At 41.5% G+C, this 18642-nt stretch overlaps 2 protein-coding genes across 6 annotated transcripts in view; both read left to right on the top strand.

The window, feature by feature from the left end:
- The first annotated feature begins 594 nt into the window (after positions 1–594).
- Positions 595–10560, top strand: MSS51 (MSS51 mitochondrial translational activator). Its single transcript, XM_043598037.1, has 7 exons — positions 595–1819; positions 5825–6068; positions 6345–6500; positions 7529–7653; positions 7853–8419; positions 8758–8851; positions 9677–10560. Exons 2-7 carry the CDS (start codon positions 5848–5850, stop codon positions 9894–9896), a joined length of 1383 nt encoding a protein of 460 aa, XP_043453972.1. The 5' UTR covers positions 595–1819; positions 5825–5847; the 3' UTR covers positions 9897–10560.
- The window catches only part of ANXA7 (annexin A7), a 38149-nt gene continuing 29424 nt past the window's right edge, over positions 9918–18642 (top strand). For 2 of the 5 annotated variants that reach the window (XM_043598034.1, XM_043598031.1), the window contains exon 1: positions 16850–16925. The gene's annotated coding sequence lies outside the window, so the exon portion shown is untranslated. Of the gene's footprint in view, positions 10023–16795; positions 16926–18642 lie in introns of those variants that run through there. The other 3 variants (XM_043598032.1, XM_043598033.1, XM_043598035.1) reach the window with 3 other exon arrangements.

Raw genomic sequence — 18642 nt, 5'->3', positions numbered from 1 at the left:
GCCCCACGTGGGACTCTGTTGCTGACAGCTCAGAGCCTGGAACCTGCCTCGGATTCTGTATCTCCCTCTCTCTCTGCTCACACTCTGTCTCTGTCTCTGTCTCTCTCTCTCTCTCTCTCTCTCTCTCAAAAATAAATAAACATTAAAAAAATTAAAAGAAAAGACCACCTCTCATTTCTTGTGCCTTCTGTTGTTCAGCTAATATTAACAGAACTCATAACCTTTAAATGTTCTGCCAGTTGATTTGAAATAGACCTGAAACATTTGCTTAAAATTAATTACTCCCATTTTACTCAGGATTTTTGCCTATTGCAACTGATTTTCTTTTGTCCACGGCTGTTCTGAATAATGTCATGTAAATGCATCCTTAACACGTTTCTTCCACCTTATCTGCTTTCAGTTTGCTTCCTATAGTCTGGAGTTCCTTAAGAATCCATTTTCAGGGTGTCTGTCTGGGTGGCTCAGTCGGTTGAGCGTCCAGCTCGGCTCTGGTCATGATCTCATGGTTCGTGGGTTCAAGCCCCACATCGGGCTCTGTGCTAACAGTTCAGAGCCTGGAGCCTGCTTCAGATTCTGTCTCCCTGGTCTCTCTCTGCCCTTCCCCTACTTGTGCTGTCTGTCTCTCAAAAATAAACTTAAAAAAAAAAATTTTTTTTTTTTAAGGAATCCATTCTCTGCATCTGTTCATGTATAGATTTTTGATTTACCACATTCCAGGACCTCCCTGCAAGTTGTTCTGTTCCCCAGTTTGATGATCACAGAGGCAGGTAAGTGACATATAGCTGGGGCCAGATGTAAGCAGAAAGTTAGGTCTTGCAGTCATATAAGACCATTGTCCTAATAACTTACGATAGACTCTGGAGCTTGGTAAGTGAAAAGGAGCTAGGAATGTATAATTAAATCCGTTGGATCAGTATTCATTATAGGAAGGAATGAGAAGATGTTTGAATTGATTCTTTTATATTTTCTGTTCCTAGAAGTACAATGCATTTTTAGTAATATTTTGATTTTGCTTATTTTATTCCTCTTCTTATTCACTCTTTTGAAATAAATGGAGTGTGCCCGATGTGACATTCACTCAGAAAGTACCTTGCTTTCCTTTCAGAGAAAGTGAATTTTACAAATTATTTTTGTTTCCCCTACAATTGATTTTCTTCTATACCATTAAAAGACCATTTCTATTCTTCTTTCTTGGGTATTACATTTGTACTTAATATACAAATTAATTATATTAATCATTGTGTTTGAGCAGTGTTGTTAGGCTAAAAGGGACTTTGGGCTTGGGGTAACTCTTCCTGGGTCTGGATTAACATCCAGAACTCCAGGAGTTCCCACTGCTCTGAGCTAGTGCCTCCCTTTCCAACCAACTAATGACTTCTGAAATAATCCTAGGTGTTTTTTGTTTGTTATTGTTTGTTTGTTTTTCTGCCACTGTGGACTAAGAGCATAAATGCTGCCTTAGTAAGAGAGGTTAAAGAAGCAATAGGTTTCATCTTTCCTTAGCCTGACTGGCCTTTGGTGAGTTTGGGTGTGTTGACAGAATAAATACTGAGCCATCTTGGCAGACAAGGAAGGTCAGAAAGAGAGAAGTCCATGGGCAGGGGGCCAGGTCCCTCCTTGCCTCGTTAGGGAGAATTCAGCGTTGTCTGTCTGGTTGGCAGGGTATACCTAATCACAGAGACGCAGCATTTCAGCAGTTTGCAAAGGAAAGTGATACGAAGGGACAGCTGCAAGTCAGCCACAGCTTAGATCTGAGGAGATCAAGCATTCGCTTCATTTGGAAGAAAGAGAGAAGGAAGGAAGCCTAGGGCTTAGCAGGGTAAGTTCCTTTCCCTTCAAATCATCTGCTTCCTTAGTTTATAGTTGAGTAAAACATTTATCACCCCAAGGAGTGTTAGCACTGATTAAGCATCTGAATGTGCTTAATAATAGTGTTCCTAATGGATTCCTCCTTTTCGCTTTCTCTTTCCTAACTCCTTTTGAGGATCCCCAATGACTAGCATCACTCTCCCCTTTCCCTGCCTCCCCAAAGATGTTTTGTGTTTGCTGGTGAATTAGAGAAAATTACATAGGTCTTCCTGGTCTGGAGATAGTGAGAAGATACTGTGGTAGGTGAAACTTGAGGCTTTTGGTGGTGAGGGAGAAGGATGGGAGACCTGGTCTGGGAATAGGCTAATATTTAGGGAATTTGGAGATGAAGGATAATAGTTTTTCTAGACCATCTAGTTCATGTCTCCTTTTTAGTCCTTGGCGTTGGTGTTTTCTCTTTTATATACAGAGAATAAATTAGAGCCCAAGCCACTGGGGGCAGCTAGAAAAAAGGTATTCCTTGCTAGGTGACATAGACTCTGATCTCTAGAAAATTCTGAAAGCTCATTATATGTAATTCTTTCCAACTTCTCCCTTGTCCTCTATGTTTTTTGCCTTTGTTTCTCTCAGTTCCGTCCCTCCCCTCAAACTTGGAGGATCCTGGGACTCTGTGCAGAAAAGTTAGAGCCAAGGAAGCTGGGTCTGGGCCTGGGGTACACAAACTCAGACATGAGCTTCACGTAGATGCAAATGCAAGGACCTGGCCTCTCATTCCCACCTTCTTACCTTCCTGCCAGAAATTTAGTTAGTTTGTATCATGAGCCCATTCTAGACATAGAGGAAACTCCCAGGGAATTCATCGCCCCACTCCTCCTCAAACTGTGATTCCTTCACTTCCCAGTGAGTTCAGTCAACTTCTAGAGAGCCAAGAGTTAGTCTTCCTTTCAAGAAGGGCCTCTTTGGAAAGGCAGATAAGTGAGGCAATACATTTCTTGTCTTAATTGGCTTCCATTGCAGAAGGCTTTTAGTTGAACATCAGGAATATATATTTATTAATCCTGGGATTTAAGACCCTTGACTTCTATCAGAACAAAGATAATTTTTCTCCATACCTGTAAAGAAAAGATGAACCCATTCTTTCAAGGTTCAAGAAGGTGTTTTCTTGCCTGAGGAGGCTGGGTAGGTAGAGCAGATGAATGCTTCTAAAGTTGCAATGGTTCTGGAAATGTGATGAGAATGTGTGGTGATTAAAAGTGGAGGGGAGATTCAGGTCACTTGTTGGAAATGGGGTACTCAGGTGTGAAGGCATCCTTTAGTAAAGGGACCCTTAAATCTTAAAATAATCTACCACCTTCAGGTCTAATTTCTTCTGTATTAGTGAGAATGTAGAATGCAGATGAGCTTAGCTATCTCTGTTCTTTGGACTCTGAAAACATCCATTTATCTGTGGTATGAGGGGAGAGATTACACAAGTGGAATGAAAGGAGGGGAAAAAAAGTACAAAAGAAAATACAAATTAGTTCCCTCATTAACTGAGGACAGCAGTTTGCAAAAAGCCGTGTCATAAGATAATAGCTTTTCTTTTTTTTAAGTTTCAATTTTAATTCCAGTTAGTTACAATGTTATGTTAGTTTCAGGTGTACAGATAATAGATTTTAGTGGATGATTCTGGGAGGTTTTTGTTTGTTCTGCCACCTACACTTCATCTGAATGATGATTCTAGAGTTTTTTTCTAACAAATCTGGTCCAGAAGGAGTAAATGTCAGACTATTTTTGTAACAAAACATGATCCCTGATTTGAACTTTAAAAGTTACCTTATTCATAGTAAAACCAACCACTGTCAGCCTTTTTATCCTCTGCCATTTCCCTGTCCCTGGAGGCAGTTAATTGGAAAGTTAGTATTTAGATTCTCAATCTCTACAGGTACCTTTCTTTTTTATTTTTTAATTGAGATGAAATTCACAACATAAATTAATCCTTTTAAAGTGAGCAATTAAATGGCATGTCCTACATTCACATGGTTGTGCAACCACCACCTCTATCTGGTTCCAAAACATTTTCATCATCCCAAAAGAAAACCTCATAACCAGGGGTGCCTGGTGGCTCAGCTGGGTAAGTGTCTGACTCTTGATTTTGGCTCAGGTCGTGATCTTACAGTTCCATAGGATTGAACCCCAAGTTGGGCTCTGCACTGACAGAGCCTGCTTGGGATTCTCTCTCTCCCTCTCTCTGTCCCTCCCCTACTTGAGTGCATGCTCTCTTATGCTCTCTTATGCTCTCTCTCTTTTTCAAAATAAATGAACTTAAAAAAAAAAAAAAGGAAACCCCATAACCATTTAGCAGTTACTCCCCATTCCTCTTCCACCCTGTCCCTGGCAACCAGGAGTTGATTTCTGTTTGTGGGTTTACCTTTCCTCGATATTTCATATAAATGAAATCCTATAACGTGACCTTTTGACTTCTTTCAGTTAGCATAATGCTTTTGAGGTTCATCCACATTGTAGCACATTATCAGTACTTCATTTCTTTTTATGGTGTCATATCTAAGAAATTGCCAAATCCATATTATGACCTTTTCCCTTTGTGTTCTTCTAAGACTTTATAGTTTTAGTTCTTAATGTTTATGTTGTTATAGTCAAACTCAAATCATTCTATTTCATTAATTTCTAGAGTGTTCCCATCTACATTTCTATGCTCATGCTCTTCTCTGTGCTAAGAATTCCTTTTTTTATCTCATGTATTCAAAGAATTACCATCGGTCTATTTTGACTGCTACCTGCTTTATAAAGTCTTCCTACAGCTAACCAACTAAAGAGACTCTTCTGATTTCCCACTAGTGCTTTAGTTTCACTTACAGTATTTATATACTGCCTTATGTTATGATTTACATTTGATCCCTCTACAGGACATCTAGATGTTGAGTATATTTTTCATATTTGTTTCCATTATTTTATGAGTGATTATATATGTTTAGCAATAAATATTTGTTGAGTGAATGCATGTTTTTATTTTTCCCAATATAGTTCCTTTTGTTTACTCAACAATTGTAGAAGGAATGGGAGAAGACAAGCCAAGAAAGGAGAATATCACAGAGTTCCTGCTAGGTAGTGGGTGGGTGCAGGATCAGTTCTACTTCAAAACTCGCCTCTTTAGGAAAGTTTCTTCATAATTTTTTATAACTTGCTTTGACTGTATAACTCTTAGCATTGTGATGCTGATTTTGTGTTGCGTTTAATTTCTTCCTCTGGGTCTATTGCTTACAACTGTGATGATAGGTTTTCTAAAATGAATGTTTTATTTCCCCAACTAAGTGAAATTGACTAATTCTCCAATTAGCTGGTAGTTTTGGACAACCAAAACTTTTGTTTGCTTTTTTCTCTCTTTTGATTTTTCTTCTCTCTTTTTGAAATCAAGAGTCAGACACTTACCCAACTGAGCCACCAGAGGCACCTCTGGTTATGAGGTTTTCTTTTGGGATGATGAAAATGTTTTGGAACTAGATAGATGTGGTGGTTGCACAACCATGTGAATGTAGGACATGCCATATTATTGCTCACTTTAAAAGGATTTTTGATTTTTTAAAAGGATTATACGAATAATATATAAATATATTCTAACTATTCAAGAGTCAAATATCACAGATAGGTCTAAAGTTCCTTTTGATTAACCCAGTTCCTGTCCCATTACTTCTTTCCGTCCTCAGTGTTAATCACTGTTACTGGTTTTACATGAGACCTGGCAGACCTTTTCGTGTGCATTTCCTTACATATGTATTTAAATTTTATATAGAACCTAATATGTAACACATATATGTATAATTATGTTCATATATAATTATTTCCCTGCTGTTTTTTTATAATCGCCTATGGTGATCAATAATCAGTAGATACCAAATAAGTCTTACGGATACCTAGGTCTGAGAGACTAGAATGAGAAGTGAAAGGTCAAACATATGAAAACACATCATATGTGACCAACTTGCAAAGTTTCATTCCATATCTGTTCTGTGTATAGTCCCCAGGTATCAGTGGACAGCCATGGCTCCAAGATCTCGGAAGCGAAGGCACAAGAAACCCCCTTCATCAGTGGCTCCCATGGTTGTGACCCCATCCACAGTTGTGACCCCTGTGCCTCTGACCCTCTCAAAACCTGACCCTAGCATTGATGCGCTTGGCTTCTTCTCCTTGGAAAATAATGTTCCTGGCCTATCTCAGCTAATCCTTCAAAAGCTAAGCATGAAAAGCTATGAAGAATACAAGTGAGTGACTCGCTCTATGGAAGAATAATATCTCTAGTAGAACTGATTTTGGAAGGCAAAGAGGGAATATAGCTTGGAGAATATAGGGCATTTACAATGAGGGAGTCTCTCATCCTGACTTCTGTAAGTTTTATTACTATAGAAGAAATATAATTTGCTTATGTGAGAAATAGTGGGAGCAGATGGAAATATATTGGAGGCAAGGTATAGGTCATGAAAGATTTTGGAGATAACTCTTTTTCCTATTGCCACTTATTCACTGTGCCATTTCTGCAGGTTGGTGCTAGATGGGGGTGCTTCTGTATCAGGCTTTGGATTTCGATGCCCGCAAGAAATGTTCCAGAAGATGGAGGACACATTCCGATTCTGTGCTCACTGTAGAGCTCTCCCTAGTGGTCTTTCAGACTCCAAGGTCTTACGGCAGTGCAAAAGGTGACTAGTTGGGGGCTAAATGGGGAGTCATCCAGAAATGATCCTATTCTAAGATTTCCTTGCAGGAGGAAAGGTCTAAGAGTTTTCAAAGTAACTTAAGGCCCACTCATTTTGTGTGACCCAGGCCACAGAAAGATTAGAAAAGGATTGGGCTCCTCCTTATTTTCGGTATTATGGGGAGGTCAGACAGATTATGGTACAATAGTCCCCCCCCCCCCTGCAGTTTGCTTTCTGTGGTTTCACTTATCCATGGTCAACCACGGTCTGGGAGCAGATGATCCTCCTCTGACTATTGTCAAAAAGTCATTAGTAGTGTAATGCTGTGTTGCAGTGCTTACGTCATTCATCTCACTTCATCTCATCATGTAGGCATTTTATCATCTCACATTATCACAAGAAGAAGGGTGAGTAGAATACAGTAAGATCTTTTGAGAGAGAGACCACTTTCATATAACATTATAGTATATTATAATTGTCTTATTGTTAATCTCTTACTGTGCCTAATTTATAAATTTTATCATAGATACATATGTATGTATGTATGTATGTATGTATAGGAGGAAACAGTATATACAGGGTTTAGGTCATCCGTGAGTTCAGTATCCATTGGGGATCTTGGAACATACTCCCTTTGGATAAGGGGGGACGACTGTATAATCTTCTTTACCTCCCTCCTCTTGAGTATGCAAGGTATAAGATCATTATCTCTTCTGGGGAGTTGAGCCATACCTGTGATAATAGGGCAGCTGCAAACTCCTGTTATTTATTTTTTCTGTAAGTGATGTAAAAAGTGAGTTGTTCCAGATATAGACTGAGGTGTCACTCTAACCCAAGAGAATAATTACATTCCTAGTCTCTCATGCCTCCCCTCCCAAATATAATCTCCAAATTTAGTGCATCAGTTGTCACTCCTCTCCTTACCTTCCTTATCCAGTGATCTTTCTTCCTAGGTGCAGGAATATCAGTTCCCTTTCCCTGACATACCTTTGAGGTATAGGAACATCTGTTTCTGGGGCTCATTCTTTCAGGTGCAGAAATGTGTATTACTGTGGTCCAGAGTGCCAGAGGTCAGACTGGCCAGCACACAGGAAGGTTTGTCAAGAGCTGCGTCTTGTAGCTGTGGACCGTCTCATGGAATGGCTCCTAGTCACAGGTGAAGTGATAGTGTTGGAGAACTCTGACATAGTGGTCATAATTGGTTGTACTTGGAGAGGGAGATGAAAGCATGTTGTTAGAAGGAAAAAATGAGAAACTGAGTGGGGCACTCCTGGTCACAAGTTGGAAGAGTACACTTGGAAAGAATATTGAAGCCAGGAAAGGATTATGTCATTCTTATTTCTTCTTTCCTACAGGTGCTTTTGTCCTACCTTCAGGGCCTTGGCCGTGCCTGGCTGAAGCTGTACAGGGCTGGGATACCTGGTTTTCTATGCGGCATTTACAGCTAGATGCTACACTGGATGCTGTGCTAGGTAGTCATGCCATGACCACCCTGTGGGCCAGCGTAGGACGGCCAAGGCCAGACCCAGATGTCTTGCAGGGCTCTTTGAAGCGGCTGCTGACAGATGCCCTCTCACGACCCTTGACACTGGGCCTTGGGCTTCGGGCCTTGGGGATAAATGTTGGGAAGATTGGGGGAAGCACAGTGCATGTGGTTGGTGCTTCCCACGTGGAGACATTCCTCACTCGCCCTGAGGACTATGATGAGCTTGGCTACATGTTTCCTGGACACCTTGGCCTCCGTGTGATCATGGTGGGTATAGACGTATCTGCTGGCTTTACACAGAACCCCTCAACTCCCATCCTGGAACCTGGCACAGTTCAGCTTAGTGGCCATAGAGGCCTCTATCATGACTTCTGGGAGGAGGAGGTAGAGACTGGGCGGATAGCCCATCCAGATTTGGTGGTGACATTCCATCCAGGTAAGAATCATTTAGAGGAATACTGGGTGGCTTTTCTGGGAATTTTCTATCCTGACTCTTGTATCTTCTATATTTGGAATCCCATTCATTTGGTCAGGTTAAACACAATATGATGACAACTTTGGTTGATCATTAGCCATTTGTGCTGTGCCCGGGTTCAGAATTTTCCACTGAAGAACCTGGGGTAGATGATGATGGTAAATGAGCATTGGAGGTGAGCAAGGTGAGGAGAAAGGTGAACACAATTAAAAAAAAAAAAAAAAAAGTATCTTGCTTAGGCCCTACTTCAGCCTTTCCCCTCTCTATATCCATTTCTATTTTTGTTGTTTTTTCCATAGGTTTCCATGCTTCCCCAGACTTAATGGAGGCTTGGCTGCCCACCCTCTTGCTACTTCGTGATTATGAGATCCCTACATTGATCACTGTTTACAGGTTTCAACTTCCTCCTATTTTTTTTTTTAATTTTTTTTTTCAATGTTTATTTATTTTTGGGACAGAGAGAGACAGAGCATGAACGGGGGAGAGGCAGAGAGAGAGGGAGACACAGAATCGGAAACACGCTCCAGGCTCTGAGCCATCAGCCCAGAGCCTGATGCGGGGCTCGAACTCACGGACTGCGAGATCGTGACCTGGCTGAAGTCGGACGCTTAACCGACTGCGCCACCCAGGCGCCCCTAACTTCCTCCTATTTTTGATATATCCCTGACTCACTCAACACCTCTCTTTAAATTTTTAATGTTTATTATTCATTTTTGACAGAGAGAGACAGAGCGTGAGGGGGGGGAGGGGCAGAGAGAGAGGGAGACACAGAGTGTGAAGCAGGCTCCAGGCTCTGAGCTCTGAGCTGTCAGCACAGAGCCCGATGTGGGGCTTGAATTCACGAACCGTGAGATCATGACCTGAGCGAAAGTCAGATGCTTAACCGACTGAGCCACCCAGGCACCCCTCAACACCTCTCTTTATATAGATGAGCTCATTTCTCTCCCCTTTGCTCATCTTCTATCTTCTGGTGAGGATTTTCTTCCTTTCCACACTTGGCTTTCTAATCCCCTTAGAACCAAGTCCTGTGCTAGTTAATCAGGTGATTAGTGAGACATTTGGTAGGAAGGGATATCCCCTCGGCTAAACCAGCCTTAGGTAATTTTGGGGATTAATGAGTACAGAAGCATCAAGTTCTGAGAAATTTCTCTCCTATGTTTCTCATAATTAGCATAGCATTTTATTATTCTTACTATTTTTTTTATCTGTCTCCCATAGCCATCAGGAATTGGCAGCCTCATTACAGATTCTGGTGGACTTGGATACAAACATCACCGCCTATGGAGCTAACCCTTTTGCATCCCTCAAACCTGAACAGGTCTATTCCAACCCCAACAAGCAGCCAGTATACTGCAATGCCTATTATATCATCTTTCTTGGAAGTTCCTGCCAGTTGGATAGGAGGCAACTGGAAGAAAAAGTAGATGGTGGAGTTTAAATAGCTGACCCAGATCCTGCCTGGATTTCTAGAAAATGGGGAGGTTGTAATGAAATTACTCTGCTGATGTCAGGTTGTTGCCGACTTTGAAATCCACTATGTCCTAAACCTCATTCACTTGTCCAGGTAAAGATTCTCAGCTGAATGGGAGTTCTGTGTGATGTGACTCATTTCTAAGAGGTTAGCCATAAATAGCTTCTAGAGACAGGATTCTAGATTTAATACATGGCAAGAGGCCCTGGTATGTCTTTCCAGCCTAGAATTCCTAATAGTTCCCTTTGTGAGAAAGTTTTACCTTGAATCAGATGGTGTAAAGGAGAAGAATGACACCTTATTCTTTTGGAAAAGACTTTCTTGTTACCCAGAAATCTTGGCTAAAAAATGGAGAGGTGTTAACGACTTGAAGTGGTACACGAATGGGCAAGTCAGAGAAGCGGTTGGGAACGTGGGAGAAGTTGTGAGGATTGGTATGTTGTTCGATTTCCTGGCTTTTTCTAGATAAATATCTTAGTTTCTTCTTTTCTATTGGGCTCTTCTCACCCTAGAGTAGCTTTTTGCTTGGTGTTATATTTAAATATCCCAGGGTATCTCAGGCTTTAGTTGAATGTACTGGAGTTATTTGTTATTACCTAGTCTATACCATAATAAACTCAGTTTGGGGCTTCTTGTTGTATCCTTTTTCCTATTCACTGGCAAGTATTACTTGTCTACTCACAATACCTCAAGACTTGAGGTTTCTCTTTTGCCAAAAGAGTTGTTAACACCAGCTCTCTGGGCCTGCTACTCTGCCACTTCCCATCTCATGCCATCCGTCTCTTATCACATTCTCAAGATGAGGATTTTCCTTAAATAGTCATTCCTACGACCTTGCCATGACCTCAGCCTCCCACCCCCAGCCCTAACACATGCATATACATTCTTATTGTCCACTCTGCGAGAGGTAATATTAGAATTCACATATTCATTCAAAGTATGAAGTTAGTACCTACCGTGTGAAAGGTACTGCATTACAGCTTTGGAGAGTTACAAAGGTGAATGAGAGATGGACCTTATTTTTAACCTAGGAAGGGAAGTAATACATATACATAGATAATCTCTATTATAAGGTGTGATACGGAATAAGAACCATGAGAGAGGCCTGTACTCCTAAGGTAATAGAGTGAAAAGAGAGATCACTAAGTGAATAGTGAAGCTCTTGTGAAGTAGAATTTTATTAAACAAATGGAGGGCAGGTCATTTCGGATGGAAGGAATAAGAGTTAAGCAGAAAAGAATAGGAGATATTTTAGGGTACATTGGGGGATTAGTATAAATTTAGTCTGGAAGGTATATTGAGACCAGATTATAGAAGGAGCATTGCTTACTGGTCAGTTTTAGATTTACATAGATCTGAGTATGAATCCTGGAGCAACTACCAAATATGTTTGTGTCTGTGGGAAAGCTAAACTTCTCTAAGTTTCCTTAATTTCCTCATCTGTAAAATTGGGATGATGCCTAGTATTAAGTTACATTAAGAGTTAAATGAAAATGTTTACAAAATTGGAAGACTCACACATTCCAATTGCAAAATTCTACAAAGCAGTAGTAATCAAGACAGTGTAGTACTGGCCTAGGATAGATATATGGATCAATGAAAAAGAATTGAGAAGCAAGAAATTCTTAACATTTATGATCAATTGATTTTTGACAAGAGTGACAAAATAATCCAATGGGAAAAGAACAGACTTTTTAACAGACAGTGCTGGAACAACTGGATTCCACATGCAGAAGAATGAAGTTGGACGCCCCCTCCACACACACACAACATAAAAAAATTAACTCAAATTGTATCGAAGATGTAAATCACTAAAACTGTACAATTCTTAGAAAAAAACATAGGGGTAAATCTTAATGAAGTTGGATTGGGCAATGGTTTCTTAAATATGACACCAAACGTATAACCGACCAAAATAAAAATAGATAAATTGGACTTTATTAAAATTAAAAACTAGTGAAAAAGGCACCATCAAAAAAGTATAAAGAATGGGAGAAAATATTCATAAATCATATATCTGATAATGGACTAATATCCAGAATATATATAAAGAAATGTTACAACTCAATAAAAGAGCAAATAACCCAATTAAAAAATGGGCAGGGGCACCTAGGTGGCTCAGTGGGTTAAGTGTCTGACTTTGGCTCAGGTCATGATCTCACGGTTCATGAGTTTGAGCCCTGCTTTGGGCTCTCTGCTATCAGTGTGGAGCCTGCTTTGGGTCCTCAGTCTCCCTCTCTTTCTGCCCCTCCCCTGCCTTTCTCTCTCTCTCTCTCTCTCTCTCTCTCTCTCTCTCTCTCTCTCTCTCTCTGTCTCTCCCTCCCTCCCTCCCTCCCTCCCTCAAAAATTAAAAAAAAAAAAAAATGGACAAAAAAATGGACAAATGATCCAAATAAATATTTCTCCAAAGAATATATACAAATGATCTGTAAACACATGAAAATATGCTTAACATCTTTAGTTATCAGGAAATACAAGTCAAAACCATAATGAAATGGCACTTCATCCACTAGAATGGCAGTAATAAAAAAGAAAAATAACAAGTATTGTGATGTAGAGAAATTGTAACCCTTATACACTTATGGTGGGGATACAAAATGGTGCAGCTATTTTGGAAAACAGTCTGGCAGTAACTCCCCAAGAAGTTAAATTTTGAGTTACCATTTGATCCTGTAATTCTGCTCCTTGGTATGAACCCATGAGAAATGAAACCATGTATACAAACTGCCATAGCAGCATTATTCATAATAGCCAAAAGATAAAAATCCAAATGTCTATCAATTTATGAATGGGTAAATAAAATGTGTGTCCATGTAATGAAATGTTTGGGCTTAGAAAGGAATGAAGTACTTATTCATGCTACAATGTAGATGAACCTTGAAAACATGTTCATTGATGTTCATGTTAAGTGAAAGTCACAAAGACCGTATGGTATGTGAGTGCATTTATAAGAAATGTCTAGAGTAGTCAAATCTATGAAGACAAAGTAGATTAGTGGCAGCATACAGATGAGCAGGATGAGGGTATCGGGGTAATGGCTAAAAGGTATGGATTTTATTTTGTGGGTGATATAAATGTTCTAAAATTGATTGTGGTGATGGTACAGCTCTGCGAATATATTAGAAACCATTGAATTGGACACTTTACATGAGCGAATTATATCTTCATAAAGCTGTTACCAAAAGCATTTTTTTAATCTTAGAGAATATAAAAAATTTGTTAAGTGCTTAACACAATGCCCTAGCACATGGTTCATACTTAATAAATGGTAGCCATTGTTGAATCCATACCACTTTAATTTTACACAGTAACAAACAGATTGAGTTAGCAATACTGTGTGAGTACTGATTTGACAAGGAAAAACCAGTTGGATACATCATGAGAGGAGATCACGCAGGTGCCAGCTGAGGTGATAGTAGGCATGGAAAGGAAGAGGTAATTTCTAACAAGTAAATAGTGACATTTTATAGATAAAGCATGAAAGTAAAATCTATAGGGTTTGGTTACTGATGGTGATGGATGAAGTGTGTTATGTCTATCAGAATCACCTCAGGAGACAGAAACCACACAGTAATAAATGAGACAAAAATTTCCAACTTACTAGCTGGTGGTGATAGTGCATAAAAGTCTAAATGCCTAGCTTCATACTAAATGCTGAGAAATCTAAAATGGCTTCTGCCCTTAGAGTGTTTACAGTTTAATAGAAGACTGACATAAACAAGAGCAATATAATAGAGTTGTATTTTCTAACTCAGCAAATGAAATGAAAAAAAATTGCATTTTTAAAAATGTATTTACTTTGAGAAAGTGAGCAAGCAAGTGTGCATGCTAGCGGGGGAGGGACAGAGAGCAAGGGAGAGAGAGAGAGAATTCTAAGCAGACTCTATGCTGGTCAGAGTGAGCCTGGCACGGTGCTTGATTGCATGAAGGGTGAGATCATGACCTGAGCTGAAATTAAGAGTTGGACGCTCAACCAACTGAGCCTCCCAGGAGCCTCCCAAATTTGCATTTTTAAAACTGTATTGAAAATCCCTTAGAATAGCACTACATTGGATTCTGCCTCATCCTCATCTCAGCAGGTCTATCAGAGCCATTTTTTCCTCTAGTTTTGGACATTAATCTCTGCTTATTTGATCACCAGATCAAATGTTGGCTTGGGTTTGGAGAGCCCTGTTGTAGTCAAATATTTATTGAACATTTATTACTAGACTCTAGAGATATTCCTATTCTCAATGAGCTTACATTCTAGTAGGGAGGGCAAACGATAGACATACAAAATTTCAGATTCTTTTAAGTCATACAAAGAAAATATAACAGTGGGTAACTGATGGTGGTGTTGGTGGCAATGGTGACTACTAATGCCACAATGTTCAGGGAATACCCACCTCTCTGAGGAGATGGATGACATTTGAGATGATGCAGTGGAGAACATTCCTAGTAGAAGCAATAAGTGTGAAGATCGTAAGAATCTCTGATGTGTTTGTGCACAAACCTGGTATGTTTTCCTGGACATAAGGCCACTTTGACCAGAGTTTAATGATTGAGAAAGAAGTTGAAGACGGATGAGATCAGAGAGGTAGGCAGGGGCCAGACTATATAGGGTGTTTCGGACCATGGCCAAGAGTTTGGGTTTTATAATCAAGGGAATGACATGACCCAATTTATTCTTTAGAAAAAACATTTTAGTTCAAGAGTTTCTTAATCTCAGCACTATTGACTTTTGGGATGGAATAACCCTTTGTTGAAGGGGGCTGCCTAGTGCATTGTAGAATGTTTAGTAGTATCCCTGATCTCTACCCATTAGATATTGGTAACACCTTGCCTCCTCTGGTTGTGACAATCAAAAACGTCTCCAGACATTGCCAAATGTCTCCTGGGAGACAAAAATTACTGCTTTAACTGTACAAAAAATTTATTTAAATATTAGACTCTACACAGTGGAATGTTCACATTAGGGGAAGCATACTGGCCCCTATTTCACATGAACTCTGGTCCCTATAATGACCTTCAGAGTTGTTTTCGTTGTTGCTAATTTTTTTAAGATTATATTTTTAGGTAATCTCTACACCCAACAGGTTTTGAACTTAAACCCCAAGATCAAGAGTCACTTGCTCTTCCAACTGAGCCAGATAGGGGCACTTGTTTTTGTTAAGTTTATGTGGTTGAATAAAAGTAAATTACATGCTCATGCTGTGACTCCGCTGTTCAATGTACCACAGTGGACATCTAGATAAGGTCTATTTGGGCACAAAAAAGGGAGTAATTGCTTACCTAAGGGAAAGTAAGGAAAAGGATGAGGTCAGGAAGTTTCTTGAAGCAGGAAGGAGGCATGCGATCTTTGAATTGAATCTTAATAGATTAATAATTGTTAAAAGGCAGGTAGTACTTTCTAGGCAGAGGAAGTATGAGGAAGAGCTCTTTGATCCTAGAGGTACTGTGTGTCAGGAAGGAAGGACAAGTTGAAAGGATGAAGTGAGAAATGTGGTAGGGTCTGAACAGGCTATTGGATATTTGGGCTTATAGCTCAGGAAAATGGGCTGGAAGTAGATTTGAAAAATATCCTCTTAGGGTGATAGTTAAGGCAGAAGGAGAGGTGGGGATGAAATCATCATGGGAATAGTGTGGGACAAAGAAGAGTACAGACAGTCTGGGGCACCTGGGTGTCTCAGTCGGTATAAGTGCCCAACTCTTAGTTTTGGCTCAGGTCATGATCTCACAGTTCATGAGCTGGAGCCCTGTATCAGGCTCTGCACTGGTAACATAGAGTCTCTTTGGGATTCTCTCTCTGCTCCTTCCCTGTTTGTGTGCTCTCTCTCGCTCTCAAAATAAATATAAAAAAAAAAAAAAAAAGCAAGGACCGTCTTCTTAGGGAACACTTAAAATCTGGATGTCTATGTGGGCAGATTGGACAGAGAGGCCCATTATTTGTCAAGTAGGGAGACTGATAGGAACTGGGGAATGAATGCTGGATACCCAGAGTGTTGTGCAGTTTTGTTTAAATTTGGCAGTGACCTTCCTCAAGGACCTCACTTCACTGATGTTTTGGGGCTAAGTATATTTTGCTGTTCCCACTTAAAATTTAATTCACCCTATCCCACTCTTATGAGGAAGCTTTTGGGTAGAAAAGCCTGAAGAGTAGTAAGTTGATGGTGCTCAAACTTAAGGGTGCCCACCTGGAGGGCTTGTTAAACAAATTGCTGGGCTCTGCTCTTAAGAGTCTGATTCAGTAGATCTAAGGTGGAGCCCCAAATCTGCATTTCTAAGAAGTTTACTGCTACTGGTGTAGGGACCATACTTTGCGAACCACTGTGAAAGGTAACTGACTGGTTTTGCATCGGGAATAAACTTGCTTAATGAGTTTAAGATATTGGTCTGAGCCCTTGAAATCACCTCAAATGTTTAATGCGAGTATTTGTGTTGATGTTAGGGCTCTAGTGTGAGGGTAGTCTAGAATCACCTAACAACCCATCTGGAGTTGTTTTGATTAATATATCTAGAGTTCTATCTAGACAGAATCCCCAATAAATATTAATTGATTTCATAGGGATCTAATAAAAGACACGGTCTTTATCCTTAGAAGGTCCAGGGAAGACGGTATATCAGAAGCGGAGAGGCTGCACCTGGCCTCCCAGTCGCGGCCCTTCTCAGCCGCCCGTCACTGAAAAGGCTCCGGGATTCCTCAAAACTGCTGTGATTTGAGAAAGCGCCAATGGGATTGGGGATGGTCCTTGGGACCGAGAAAAGTGATAAAACCGGCTAGTCCACCTGAAGGGAGCGTCTCTTCCCGCAGGTGGAGCTGGGAGGCGCGGACTAAGCGAAAGCGCGAGCCAGGCTGAGCCGAGGCACCGCCCCTCCTGCTCCGGGGGCGTTCCCGGCCGCCGCAGCTCCCCTAACGGGCTGGGGCGGTGGCCGCTGCGCTCCGCCTTCCTGGCCCCGCCCCCGGCTCCATCTTGCTGGCGACCAGTGTTGGGCTGTAACGCTGCTCCCCGGGGTCAGGTGAGCGATGGCGCCCTCTACCCTTCCTGCCCCTGTCCCCCGGGTCACGTCGGTCAGGCCAGCTCTGGGGCTTGCCGTGCGGGAGGTGGCGGGGTCCCGCGTGTATCCCCTTGGTAGGGCTCGGTGGGGGTGCTTGTGGGCCTCCCGGGTGGCGGGCGTCTCGGCGTCTCTGTCTCCGGACCTGGGCTGCCCGGTGGGGTGTTCGGGCGGAGGCGCTTTGGGGTGGGATAGGCTAGGCGGCCAGCCAGCCAGCCTGGCGGGAAGACGGGAGGACCTTTCACCGTCCTCTGTGCCACTCGGCTGTCCCGAGATTAGAGGGACTAGTGACACCCTGCACGCAGGCAGGTGACTACAGGTGGAGGGAGGGAAGCCAGAGGATGACCCTGCTGAAGCCACCTCAAGGAAGGCTGAGTAGGAAAGCCAGCGAGAAATACCGAAAGCTGTCTAGCTAGTGACTAGACTTTGCGGTGACACAGCAAATTTAGGGAAACTTGGGAAATTTGTACTGTGCTTAGTGAACCGTAGGACAGGGCCTACGCCTAAAATTGTACATTGGCTCGGGTTTATAATTCTTGGAAACTATTCTAGGAAATAGCTTTCCAGATTTGATTTCTATTCCCTGAACAGCATCAAGTATGCTGATTAATAGCCCGTCCTGAGCCAACACTTCCCATACATAGGGAGATGGCTGATGTCCACCATAAAGTGACAAACGAAAAGTCGTCCAACCTTTAAACTCGCTAGTATCTTCTATCAGGTGGGGAGCTGATCTGATAAAGTAATCTGTCCTAATTAGAGCTTCATGAGTCACCTTTCAGGCAGGTAAGGAGTCTCAAGCACTAGATCGGTAGAAGAGAGAATTTTAGCTACTTCAAACTTAAGCTGCTTTTTATTCCTCACTGGTGATGGCTGCCTACCTTGTCCAGGAAGTCATGGTTGGCCATGACTCTAGTTCTATATCCAGTGGCCCTTGCTGACTGATTTAATTAGTCCTTCCCGACCAAGAGGCAAGTTTTGGAAAATTGTAGTATCTCCTGTTGGCCATCTTCATTTGCCCTTCCTGTTCTGTATTTGTTTCACAAATCTGCAACAGCTGCCTCTTGTGTTCCTGGGCTTGATGCCATCTTGAGACTCCTGTAGTGAGACCCACCCCTTTTAGTAGCTGACTCACTGGGTGGAGATGGTCTGGAGAACCAAGAATGATTTCTAGTCTTTTAAAAGTAGTTGCTGGTGGAGAATGATAAAAAGGAAGTAAGAACTCTTGTTTACCATTCCTTGGGCAAAATGAGTAATTTGTTGAGTCACCATAGGGTTTAAGTTTTTACAAAAGCTTTTTAAATCTAGCTTTTGAATAGATGATACATGCACGACTCCAAAAGGGGTAAAGGTACGTTGAAAATTAAGTTTCCATGGGGCGCCTAGGTGGCTCAGTCAGTTAAGTGCCTGACTCTTTTTTTTTTTTTTAAATGAGTATTTATTTTGAGAGAGAGACCCAGAGTGTGAGTGGGGGAGGGGCAGAGAGAGAGAAGGAGACAGAATCTGAAGCAGGCTCCAGGCTCTGAGCTGTCAGCACAGAGCCTGACACCGGGCTCAGACTCATAAACCATGAGATCATGGCCTGAGCTAAAGTCAGACACCCAGCCAACTGAGCCACCCAGGTGCTCCTGTCTGACTCTTGATTTTGGCTTAGGCCATCATCTGAAGGTTTGTGAGTTCG

Source organism: Prionailurus bengalensis, chromosome D2 (genome assembly GCF_016509475.1).
Source record: "Prionailurus bengalensis isolate Pbe53 chromosome D2, Fcat_Pben_1.1_paternal_pri, whole genome shotgun sequence".
Taxonomy (NCBI): Eukaryota; Metazoa; Chordata; class Mammalia; order Carnivora; family Felidae; genus Prionailurus; species Prionailurus bengalensis.
The sequence above is the reverse complement of the archived record's forward strand: the minus strand, read 5'-3'. Positions and strand labels throughout refer to the sequence as shown.

What these genes read in the sequence shown, in the direction of transcription:
- MSS51 (XM_043598037.1), top strand. Translation starts at nt 5,848, where the DNA reads ATGGCTCCAAGATCTCGGAAGCGAAGGCACAAGAAACCCCCTTCATCA. An exon ending in GGAATGGCTCCTAGTCACAG is followed by an intron (nt 7,654 to 7,852) that starts GTGAAGTGATAG and finishes TCTTTCCTACAG; the next exon opens with GTGCTTTTGTCCTACCTTCA. An exon ending in ACATTGATCACTGTTTACAG is followed by an intron (nt 8,852 to 9,676) that starts GTTTCAACTTCC and finishes TGTCTCCCATAG; the next exon opens with CCATCAGGAATTGGCAGCCT.